The sequence below is a fragment of the Indicator indicator genome, chromosome 6 (genome assembly GCF_027791375.1).
Source record: "Indicator indicator isolate 239-I01 chromosome 6, UM_Iind_1.1, whole genome shotgun sequence".
Classification (NCBI taxonomy): domain Eukaryota; kingdom Metazoa; phylum Chordata; class Aves; order Piciformes; family Indicatoridae; genus Indicator; species Indicator indicator.
Window position 1 is genome coordinate 14,684,832 of NC_072015.1, and position 12,918 is coordinate 14,697,749.

Sequence of the window (12,918 nt, forward strand, 5' to 3'; positions counted from 1 at the left end):
AGCCAATAGCAGTGGCTTGTATTAGAAGCACTGTGGCCAGCAGGAACAGGGAGGTGTTCATTCTCCTGTACTCAGCTTTTATGGTTCTGTCTTTGAGTATTAGTAGTACCACGGTGAGTCTGTCTGGTCTTATTCTGTGAAGCCAACAGTTCTTTCTTTAGAAGCATTTTGTACAGACAACATTGCTGTTGTGTAATGGTGCAACTAAAATGGTAAAATCAGTTTTACTTAGGTTAGATTTCACTCTTTTTTTTTTTTTCCCCAGTCATACTACATGTGTTTGTAAAACCAGATTTAATTTCATGACAAGATACATGTTTAGTCTTACTTACCTCTTGTTGGAACATAATTTGGTTTTTTTGGTGGTGATTTTTTTGTGTTGGGTTTTTTTGTTGGGTTTTTTGGGTTTGGTGTTTTCTTTTTTATGTGACACTTTGAATTGTAAGCTGTTGATGGGAACATGTCTCACTGAAGAAACAAACATTCCTTTTTCAGAGGCAGATTTCCTCAGAAAGATTTAGAGGCACTGTTTCCTGGCATGAGTGCTGATTTCACAAGTGAAAACTTCTCTGCTGCCTGGTACCTGATTGAGAATCACTCAACAACAAGGTTTGTTGCTCTTGTGTAAGCAGTTGTTTTAAATGCAAGTTAATCCATTTTGCTCTATAGTTTAATCCTAACACTCTTTCAACTAAGAGTAAATCATCATTATTGAGAAGCACTCTCCTTAGCAATTCCTCAGTCCCTAACAGTTGCTGCAATAGTAGCTGGCTTTATTTTCCAGGCGTCTTGTGCCATTGATTCAGGAGCTGAGCTTACTGGTTGTTTGAATGCCATGGATGTTTTCATATCTGTTTTCAGTTTTGATCAACTCAAAACAGCAGTTGTAAACTTGAAGAAACAAGCCAATAAGAAAAATGAGGGGAGCCTGGCCTATGTCAAAGGAGGTCTCAGTACGTTTTTTGAAGCACAAGATGCCCTGTCAGGTAAAGATTCTTCACACTTACTAAATACAGTATAAAAAAAAGATAGTATCTGTGTGTATGGTTGAACTTAATGTGAAAAGCATTATTTTTTTTCACAGTCTCTTCTTCAGGTGTATAATGAGCCCAAAATCTGTGCTGTGTTGACCACAAGCTGGGACTGGCTAGCTGGTCATTGTGGTAAATTCACAAAAGGTGGCACCAAATATCTTACAGGAGCTGGAGGCATTTGGCCTTCTTAGACCACAAATCCCAAAGAGAGAGAAAATGTTAAACTGGAGATCATATTGAGATGACTTACAAACTGTAAGAAGTTAAAAACTTGATTTTATTATGTCTTATCCCATAGTCAGGCTGTAACATTGATATGGATAGCCAGTACCCTCTGACTTGCCATAGGGAAAATACAATACACACTCATTTGGGAAATTTTAAGAGGAGAACTTTTTCCTCCAGTGCAAACATCCTTTGGTAGGGAACACCTCTTCTTGAGATATCTCTTGATTTTTTTTATCCTGTGGGAAAAAAACAAGTCTTTATCAGTCCACTGCAACTGACCTATTACTGATCAATTTTGGTAAAACCTGACCTAAATCTATTCAGGCTCAATAACAGAAGCATTAAAAGATAACATAAATATTAAAGAGTGTGGTGGTAGTCATAGAAAAAGGCATTAAAAAGAATCAGCATTTGGCATATAGGAACTTTTTTTTAAGATGAGGTTTTATTACATGCTAGGAAAAACTCAGTGCTGCTTGGTGGACAAGGGACAACGGGCACCAGCTGGAACCCAGAAGGGTCCTTCTGAGGATGAGGAAAAACTTCTTTGCTGTGAGGGTGTCTGAGTCCTGGAGCAGGCTGTCCAGAGAGGTTGTGGAGTCGTCTTCTCTGGAGGAGATTCCAAATCTGCCTGGACATTGTGTTTCTGGACAGCATGCTGTGGGTGACCCTGCTTTGGCAGGGGCCTTGGACTCCATGATCTCTACAGGTTCCTTCCAGTGCCCACCCTGCTGGGATTCTGTGTGTTGAAATCCTGATTTTCCTGAAACAGTTCAAAATCTTAAATAATCCTGAACAAATAGTAAAGAGTGACTTTTTACACAACCAATTCTGCTTTGCATATAGAGTATCAAATGCTCTTAAGAAGATTCAGAGTTTTGTTTCCAAAAAATTACTGCTGTGGGTAAAGAGTAGTGCTGGTAGACATGTATTGTCTTGTAATATTGTTTCTTTGGACCAGCAAATACTTAGGAGTATGCAAACCATAAATGTTGTGAGGTTTTGAAGGACTGAGCATAAATGAGTGATTTTTTTCATCTGTAGGCTTCTTGCATTTAGAGACTCATTTCCTGATAATTGTGGAGTCAGCAAGCAGGAATGTAAAAAACATTAATGAGATAATGATAGGGAAAGCAAACTAGTTTATTTCCCTAACTGCCATGTTCTCAATTTATAATAGCTATAATATTATTTAGCATCTTTTTATCAGAGTGCTGTTTTTACCTAAAATTAGGGTTTATCAGTGCAGTCTTTTAGCTAAACTATGAGCTCAAACCGTGGGATGACTCCTGTAGTTCTTGGTATCAGATTTTGTCTGTAACCAAAGTGGCTTATTCAAGTCTTCCTCCCAGAGACCCCCTTAGGTGCACATTTAAATGAGCATTAATATTTTCACAAGTAGGAAACAAAAAACATAAAAAGCTGTCTGAGAAGTTTGGTTTATTTTATGGTTTATTAGCTGTTTACTAAGAAAAGAAGAAATTAAACAGGCCAGGACCTTGGTTTCTTTGGTTTAATTTTCTGGAAAACAAGAATTGCCTTGTCAGACCCTCATGTCTCTCTGCTGACAGTCTGACAGTGGCTTCGCTTTAGACAAGATGTTCCACAGGAAGTTTGTTTCGTCAGCTGAAGAGAGCTGTAAACTGAGCTGGGGGGAACTGCCTCACCTCAACTTGACCCACTTGTCAGCAATGGGGAGTTCAGCTGATTTATTTTCCCATAATACTGATTGCAACCTACATAGTTGCATTCCTAGAAGGGCTGTTGTTTATGTGGTTGTAGACAAGTTAGGGGTTTATTGTCCTGAGCAAGTCGTGTCCCACACAGGAGTCTTTGGAAAGTTAACAAATTAACTTCCTTTGAATAGGCTTTTTCAGAAGTGATCTTCACAAAGAGCCTGAGGCTGCAGAAAGGAAAAAAAAATAAATAGGGAAATGACCACTTCAGTCACTCAATTATGCAAAACCAAATATGACATCTATACTGGCAAGTAAAGAAAATGCTGTGTTGTATTTGAGACATGGATATGTTGAACAAATTTAGATTCAGATCAGGCACAATGAATTCTTCTTGTGCAGGTATAACTACATACATGTTTTACATGATTTTCAGAAAATCTGTACAAAACCAGCACTGCCAGCTATTATAGCACTGTTCCTCTTTACCCTGTCCACTCTTGCTTAGATGTGTGGCCTCTGGGAATAGCAGGGTGAGATGGGGAACTTGGACAGCACTTGGCTTTTTGTCTAATACCTTATGTTATGTATAAGCTATGATAACGCTTACCTAGCTGAGATGATCCTTTATCTGGGTCAGCATTTGAGTTTTTTTTGTTGCTTTTTTTCCTTTATCTAGAACAGGTTTTTTTCACATTCCCTTCCCTCAGGTCCATTCTAGGCTGAGCATGAGTGATCCAGGATCATTCTGTTGCCATTATGTCTGTGAAATTAATTTTCTCTAAATCTAAACCAGAGGAACCCCCTAGATCTGTATCAGTTCTGAGCCAGCTTAGGAATCTTAGAAACTAAAAGGTGAGGCCAAAGGGCTGCCTGACTAAAGGTAATTTCTGTCCTTGTTCGCTCATTCTTAATTTGCATCTACACAGCATGGGCAAGTAAGGGATGGCACGGTGGAGAAAACTAGTTGGTGAGGACATCTCTGTGTGCATGTGTATTTTAGACTAGCTTGAGAATCCCCCAATGAATTGAATTCTGGAGCAAATCAAGTACACTCATGGGGTGTGTAATTTTGTTTGTCTCATCTTACAAGAATCCAGCTGGGTTGACCTGCCATGCAAACCAAAACAAGGTAAGGTGGGACAACTGGGAGCCTGGTTTCAAAGCTGTGTGCCCTGAGTGTCACTGTTTTCAGGGGTAGCTTAGCTTCATTCTACTGAGAACCAGCAGGAAGCAGTAGGAGGGGCTTTTAGAAGCCTTAATTTTATCTAGAACAGCAGGAACTGGTGGCTGTTTGATAGAGCAGATTTTACATGTGTTAACAGATTAACAATTTGAATGAAATATCCTATCTTCAAATAATTGTTTTGTGTATTCTGTGTGCATATATGCAGAAATACTACCTTAACAAAAATAAACAACAAAAACCCAAACCAAAGCAAACAAACAAACAAAAAACCCAGAAAGGTAAAAAGAAACAATGAGCTTTGCTCATTGTACTGAACAGGGAATAGGAGGGAAGGAAGACTGTGTAAGAGTGGGGAAGCAGAAGTATAGCTCCATCACCAATCTGAATGAAGATGCTCTGTTGAAGCAGAGTTCTTCAAACTGGAAGAAGCTAGATTTAGTAGACATTGGGAAGAAATTCTTCTCAAGAGGGTGGTGAGGCTCTGAAACAGGTTGCCTGGAGAAGTTGTGGAGGCTCCAAGCTTGGAAGTGTTCTAAGTCAGGTTGGATGGGGCCTTGAGCAAGCTGGTCTAGTAAGGAGGTGTTCCCTGCCCATGGCAGGGGGATTTGAAGTAGATGATATTTAAGGCCCCTTCTGTCCCAAACTACTCTGTCCTTCTCTGATGTGTGTTTTGAGAGTGCATTTTCATAGATTAGAACAAGTAAGGTAGAGGGAAGCATTCTAGCACTTAATTTCAGGGCCATCCAAGTTCCTCATGAGACTCTGCCCTTTAGTTATTGGTAATTCCTTTTTGGTGAGATCAGTGTAAAAATGTTGCCTTACAGAGCAAAGGTATTTTATGCTTAAATGGTACTTGGTTTTCAGAATACTCAACTGAATTGGTACTTCTTCTACAGGAGACCTAATTGGCATTATTCTGCATGTATTTTTTTTTTCTCCTTAACTGTTACTTTCTTGTTCAAGAAGATAGAGCCTGTGTCAAAGCAATAGTTAAAATGCTGCAACATCTGGCTCCAAGCCCTGTCTTCCACTAGACTCTGCTGCCATGAAGCCTGTTTGTATTTTTTTCTTATGTCCAACAAGAAAAATAACACTTTATTTTTAATTTTAAAAATGTTTAAAAGTGTCACTTTGATGTAATGTATTCCCACCTAGTAAAACGGCCTGCGTTTTAACGAGACACTTTATTCCAGCCATCCATCAAAAACTGGAAGCGGACGGAACGGAAAAAGTGGAAGGATCCATGACGCAAAAACTGGAGAATGTACTGAACAGTGAGTTTTGTCCTTCCAGCAGCAACTATTTATGGACTTTGGGCTTTCTAACAAGTGCTTGAATGTATTCCTAGGAGTATGATGGAAAGTAGAAACCATCCTGTGTGATCGTGGTGATTTTGGGGTGTGATAACCCAGCTTGGGAAATAAGCAGCAGCTTTTGCTGTGAGTTTCAACAATGCTTCTGATAACAGATAAAACAAAGATGTCCTAAGACATTTACTTTAAATGAATTGTGGTGGCATCTTAATTTTGAGTGGACAAAGAAAACAGAGGAGCTGTATGAATAAACAGAATAGTGAAAGCATGAATGAAGCTAAATACCAGGGCTAAGTTTGAGTAAAAGAGGGAAAACCAACCCCAAAATAAACTGTTTGCAATAACAAAGGCTATTAAGAGAGTATTTTCCAATTAATATTCTACCATTTGAGCTACTTGGAATCAATATTCAAAGGCTGGACCAGATGATCCTTGAGGTCCCTTACAACCTGGCATCCTGCAATTCTGTGACTTAAAACCTTTGAAAGTCAAGCTGTCAGTGCTTCCTTTTCTCTCGCTCTATTAGCTGTAGGCTTGCATTGAGAGAGAGCTTGAATGTGCTGCACTTGGGTTTGTTTCATCAGATCAAAAAAGTCCTTTTTTTCTTCTTTTTTTTTAACTCTGGGACTTCAGCCAAGATAATTTGACTTTGTTTCATTGTGATTTTTTTCACAGAGGAAGGGATGTTTCCCTTACTGCTGTATCAATAAGCAAGAATGACATGCAGATAGCTGACTCAGTGTTGGAAAGGCTGAGTGTGTTTTATGAAATCAAGACAGTGACATGGAAGTTCACTGTTTTTCTTCTCTGGCATGAAGAAAGCAGCAACTGTATGTGTGTTTGTGTGGGGAGCACAAAGAGAGCAGGGGGTTTTAGGAATAGCTCTAGCTCTTTTTTCAGCAGAGATTCATTAATGCTCACAATAAAGGTATGGTTTGATTATTGTTATTCCTTCATCTTATTCCCACACCAAAAAAAACAAAACAAAACAAACAGAAAACCCAAACCCACAAAACAACAACCCACAAACAAAACCAACAAATGAAAAAAAGGAAAAACAAAACAAAAATACAACAACAACCCACCACAATTATCAAAACAACCCAACCAAAACCACCCACAAAAACCTATATGAAGACTATGGTGTGTGTCTATGTGCAGAATGTTTGATATATGTAGGTTAAGAGAAAAAAAGCATTTGCTGAAGTTTGCCAGTGCAATCATCAGTGCTCTGTTTTTATTCCATGTTGTGCACTAAGCACAGATTTGTTGGACAGAGAAAATTGTGTGACAGACCTGAAGTAAAAAAGCAAAAATACAGGTCCGTGACATTTCTCTCCATGCACTAATCTGAGACAAATCAACTATAATATGTACTCACTATTCCATGAGGTATCTGGTGGCTACAGTCTGTATGCAGATAATGCATTTTTTTCATCTGGGTCTGTTGAGGAACCTGTGCCAGGCACTTCAGAGTGGTATTAAGTTTGGCTCTGCTGAGGAAAGAATTGGCTGCTTTCCTCCTGGTGCTTTGCAAGTCATGACATGGGGGAGAGGCAGGGAAATAGGAATACAAGGATTTAAAAAGAATAAATAATATTATGCAAAGGAGTTTAGGATCAAAGCTTTGTTTCTCGTCTGACCATTGAAAAGCTTCCATAATCCTTGAGTAACAGGGGCTGCTTTCAGAAATTACTTCGAATCTCTAGTTGAATTTTAGATTTTTCTGGACTGTAGGTTCGTATTTTGAGAGAGAATTGGTGGTGTGAGCTTGATCCCAAATCCTGAGAATAAAAATGCTTTCCACAACATCTCAATGCATATTAAGAGCATTCCAAATTATTGGACTGAGTTGGTGTGGGATAGCAGAAGCGCAATCTGGTGTTATAGGTGGAATTACAAACACTTGGACTCTTCCTAAATTGCTCATTTAATTGCTAAACAAGCTACTAAATGCAGATTTAAAAAGCATGGTGTGTTACAATTCTTGGTGACATGCATTGTATCTTAAAGGAGGATCCATAAGGTGCCATTTTGGGGGGGTTTTGTCAGGTTCTGTGAAAGACAAGTGGGTAGCTAGAGCTTTAGTTTCAAATAAAATGAGAAATGCACACAGTAAGTAAACGAATCATCTATTTTGACAACAGAGTGAGTCAACATGGACCTGAATTTTTACTCATGGATTATATGGGTTTTAGTCACTAATCAAGGGCTAGTGTTGATGTATAAAGGATTTAGAGGACTAAGGAGGGAAGAAATGTTACAGTATTTTCAGTTTAAAAAGACAGACCTTTTTGTGTAAAGTACTGAATGTCATTTAGACAATAATGAATAATCTGATATATTTCAATTTCTATGTAAAACAGAGAAAGTACCCTTAAAAAAAATGAAATATTTTACTTTTTACTTGAATTGAGGATTTCTACAGTAAATGAATCCATAGAAAGATGAAGACATGTAGCATTAAACTAAAGGTGGAAAATCACTGTCCTACAATTCTCAGTTGCCATTTAAAAACATTTGCATTGAGCTAAATCCAACATTTTGTGGATGTAACCTTAATTCCCAAATTTAGTACATTACTTCCTGGCTGTTAAAAGAATGGACAAACAATATATGAATTCAAACAAAACAAATGTTGCTTGCTAGAAGGATTTACCAAACAAGAATTAATTGTAACCTCAAGAAAAAAAAAATCATACTTTGTATGTCAGTGGCCAGCTAGCTGTTTGCACTGCACGTTTCTCCTTCATGGATTAAAGTCTGCTAGGTTAAATAGCATGCAGCAGAAAGAGTTGCCTTGACAGAGCTCTTTTTAAATCAAGGCTTCAAAATTTCAGCAGAGTTTAAACATTATTTAGCTATAACAATTATTTTACAAAGACTACTTTTAACATGAGCCGGCCACCCACGGTGCTGACGGGGGAAAATGGCATGCGAGCCACCCAGCGAGACTGATGTAACTGGCTTCATCTTTGCTTAAAGTATAGTCACCAGACCAGATAATGGAGAAACTGCTACACGCAACAATCAAAAAAGGTCAAAACAATTCCACTTTTTTTTTTCTCCTTTTTGTGCATGTGTGTGTTAATTAAAAATAAGTCATGAGTTGAAAAACGCCAATAGTTGCGTGCAGTGTAAATCTGCCCTCCTGTAAATGGAACTCCGTTACGCTGTGTGGGGAAATGAGCCTTCTTGCAAAACATTCTAATGTTTTTTAGGCTGGATAGAAAAGGCTGTATTTATTGAAGGATAGTCAGACAGTATAGAAACTTCATCCTTGTTCAACAGTTTCACGCAGTTGATGCTGTTGGTGACAAAGCCAGTGAGACTTAGTGTGACATGAAGACAATTCATATTCGTTCTGTTGCAGCCAGCAGTGAATTAGACTATTTTCAGCCATGCCTTTGTCTTAACCATTGGTACTTTTAAGTAATTCAGATGTCAAATATTGTTGTTAATTTTAAAGACTTAATTTAAACACCTAAAACATTGTTTGCAAACCCCAATGATAAATCTTAGAGTTGTGACATTAATTAATATCACGGAATTTATCCATTTTTGAGAAAGAAAACTTTCTGTGGCTTCTTCCATATCCTGAGCTGCATAATTTAGTTGTGAAATGCAGAGCTGGAGCCAAAGCAAGCTATAAAGTATCTACAGTCAAGTTAAAAGTTGGAAATGGGGAAGAGTGGTTGTTTTTAATTGCACAGGGGTCTTACCACATGAAAATGGTAAGTGGTTTGCTTTGAAATTGTGTTTCATCCGTTGTAAAAAGTTAACACAGTTGGACTAACGACCCTAGAAATTTAGCAATAGTTACTCATTTGCTGTAAAATAACTTGAATGACTCATTAAAATGAGGAAGATCTGGGTGTCATTTGAACTGATTACTTACTCTGCATTTCATTTTCACCATTTTTAAACCAGGAGCCAGCAACACAGCAGACACTTTATTCCAAGAAGTGCTGGGTCGTAAGGACAAAGCTGATTCAACAAGAAACGCACTTAATGTTCTTCAGCGGTTCAAATTTCTTTTCAACCTTCCCTTGAATATTGAAAGAAATATCCAGAAGGTATAATCCTCTGTAATCCTCAAAAATACTTCTCTGAAATCAGCCTGTTGCCTTTTTCTTGACAAATATAAATGTTTGTTGTTTGTTGGTTTTTTTTTAAAGGGCGATTATGATGTGGTTATTAATGACTACGAAAAAGCCAAGTCACTCTTTGGAAAGACAGAGGTTCAAGTATTCAAAAAATGTAAGAAGTAGGTTTTGTTGTTTGCTGCTGCCTTTTTTTTTCTTTCTTTCTTAAAGGCTAAAAAACACACAATAGTCTAAAGAGTTTTATGTGGCTTTTACAGGCATTTTAATCCCTAAAAATTACAGATTTGTAGGAAGCAATGACTCTAAGCAGTATTTCTAGAGGTTTTCTGAGCAATGTGAAATTGCAGCCAATTTTATTTATTGATTACAGCTTGGTATTCCTGGACATTAAAAAAAGTCACAGTAATTAAAATGTGTCTTGAGGTATCTTTCACTGGCATATTGCTGGAGAGACTTTGCAGTCCTTTTTCTGTTCTTGCAGAACTCTTGTATACACAGCTTTCAGATGTGGCTTGTTACAAAATGAGTTCTATTGATTTCCACATGAACTCCAGCAGTGTCTACTGTCTTAGAAAAATAGCATAAGTTCCAGTTTGTACCGCTGCTGAAGGCATGCATTGGATTTATTTCCTCTCCCTACTCCTAGATTATGCTGAAGTTGAAACCAGGATTGAAGATTTAAGAGAGCTTCTGTTGGATAAGCTGCTTGAAACTCCATCAACATTGCATGATCAGAAACGTTATATAAGGTAATCATTTCACTAGTGTCTTTAGCATGTGGTGTTAGATGTGTATTTAAATTTTTTCCTAAACAAGGTGGTGACTGGTTGTATTATGATTTCCATACTTATTTTAAAGCTGTAAGTAGAGTATTTGAGATTTTATAATTGTGATGAATTGGTACTTGATGATTGAAAAAGTTCTTGAAGAGCAAACTAGTTTAGATTCTGTTGCTTTCTCCAAACCATCATAGTGAAAGCTGTGTCTGAAGCGTTACTCACATGTTGCAGATCTCAAAACAGATTAATTATTACCTTGCTTTATGCTTTATCTTGACTTGCTGTTGAAAAGCAGTCATTCTCAGTCAGATAGTAAGGAGTTTTTAAGCCAGACTCTCGTTTAAGTTTGGTTTTTGTTTTACTACTCAGCCTAAATAACGTAGTTCATTTATATTTCCTGAACATGAACCAGTTCCCCAGTTTTCACTGAAATTCCTAGATCTTCTGTCATTCACAAAGCTGTTGTCAAAGTCTGTTGTAGGTGTACTGGCATGAGCTGGTTGGATGTTGTACTGATAGGTATTAATTCGCTTTGTGATCCTTGGAGCCAAACTTCAGAGTGTTCTGGAACATTCAATGTATTTATTTCAGAAGCTCTTGAGTTTTGGGTGTTACTTGTGTGGCTTGACTTTGTATCAGTTACCTTAAAAGACGTAGCCCAAACATGTTGTGTGAAAAGTATCCTCAACACTCTGGCATTTGTGTGAGGTCTGCAATGTTTTGTACACTTAACCAGACCCAGCTGCACAGCACAAAGTGCACAGGTGTGGAATAATTTAGTTCTAACAAATTGACAAATTAACATAATCCCAGCAGACAGTAATTAAATTAGTTCCACCACTCTAGGTGTAGTAATGTGGTTATACTATCGTGAGTCTTCTGGAGGTGAGGTGTGAGGAAGGTTCTCTCCAGAGCACTTCAGCTAAGAGGAAGTCATCAAAATCTGGACTGTAAAATCATTTGCACAAACCTTCTTTTTCTTCCTTTGTGCATTTATCTTGTGTATGCCCAATATCTAAGTCTGAGTATGTTGGTGTGAGCTGAAATTCCCCCCCCACCAACAATAACCAGGCTAGCTCAGTCTGGAAGCAAATGAAAAGCTGTATTTACAAGCAAAGTCTAAAATCTACAATGAAATGCAATGAATATGTACAAATATACAAAATTCACAACATTCACAAATATATACAATCAACAGAAAAGCACAACCGATCTCCCTTTGCTTCCCCCCAAGGGGACTTTCCCAAAGGAGCCTCTCTCTCTCCGAGGAGCTTCCCCCCAGACCCCCCTGGACAGAGAAGCAGAGTTAGTTAAGCAGAAAGTTGTTAACTTAGCTGCCAAGGTCAGTGTGTTATCTTCAGCCAGAAGAGAAGAAGAAACAGCAGCCAGACAGCCCAGCAACTGCCCCCACTGCCGAACGCAGAATGTGCAGAGTGCCTACTTTGTTTTGGGTAATAGTTCTTAAACATTTCTATCTATCCAATGGAAGTGTTTAGAACAATCGTTATTTTGCTTTCTTACACCCAATAGTGACTTATTTACATTCTTTCACTTTCTCTGTTCTGAACTTTGCAAGGAAAAATTAAAAAGACAGTTTCAAACCATCACACTGAGCAAGACCTGAAATACTGTGGGTTTTCCCCTCACATAGTCAGTGTCTATAATTAGGCTTCAATTCATATTTTCCTCTCACTTTATTATGGTATTTTTCACAAGAGTGTCCACCAATAGGACAAGGGGAAATGGATTTAAATTGAAGGAGAATAGGTTTAGATCAGATCTTAGGAAGCAATTCTTCCCTATGAGGGTGGCAAGACTCTGCGACACGTTGTCCAGAGAGGCTGTGGATGCCCTCTCCCTGGAGATGTTCAAGGTCAGGTTGGATGGGGCCTTGAGTAACCTGGCAGGGAGGTTGGATTAGATGATCTCTAAGGTCTCTTACAGCCTAGGCCATTCTATGATTTACACTGATAATTATTTTATACTGTTCAGACACAAGAAGGACATGGACCTGGGGGATCAGATCCAGAGGAGGCCACAAAAATGATGCAAGGGCTGAAACCCCTCTGCTGTGAGGACAGGCTGAGAGGGTTGGGATTTTTTAGCCTTGGGAAGAGAAGGCTCTGGGGAGACTTTATCATGGGTTTTCAGTACTTAAAGGGACCTATAAGAAAGACAGGGACAAACATTTTAGCAGGGCCTGTAGTGACATGACAAGGGGTGGTGGTTTTAAACTAAAAGAGAAAGATTCAGGCTAGATAGAAGTAAGAAATGTTTTTACACTGAGGGTAAGGAGACACTGGCCCAGGTTGCCAAGAGAGGTGGTGGATGCCCCGTCCCTGTCCCAGGTGGCTCTGAGCAACCTGCTGTAGTTGAAGATGTCCCTGTTGACTGCATGGTGGTTGGACTAGATGACCTTTCAAGGTTCCTTTCAACCCAAACCAATCTATGATAATTACAGTCATGACACAGTTTACACTTAACAACCAAGGTAACTTTTTACTATTTTCTGTCTAAGACTGAAGTCCTTCTTAACACTGAGGAAGGAGTTTGTAATCTATAAATTCCACCCTGTCAGGATGGTTGCTTGTGT

General features: G+C 38.5%; 1 protein-coding gene across 1 annotated transcript in view; it reads left to right on the top strand.

Annotated features, from left to right (window-relative positions):
- Nucleotides 1–12,918, top strand: part of EXOC2 (exocyst complex component 2) — a 90,551-nt gene that overhangs the window by 13,699 nt on the left and 63,934 nt on the right. The window contains exons 4-9 of the mRNA XM_054381832.1: nucleotides 496–609; nucleotides 862–986; nucleotides 5,321–5,401; nucleotides 9,371–9,516; nucleotides 9,619–9,700; nucleotides 10,193–10,295. Coding sequence (XP_054237807.1) covers nucleotides 496–609; nucleotides 862–986; nucleotides 5,321–5,401; nucleotides 9,371–9,516; nucleotides 9,619–9,700; nucleotides 10,193–10,295 — 651 coding nt within the window. The remainder of the gene's footprint in view (nucleotides 1–495; nucleotides 610–861; nucleotides 987–5,320; nucleotides 5,402–9,370; nucleotides 9,517–9,618; nucleotides 9,701–10,192; nucleotides 10,296–12,918) is intronic.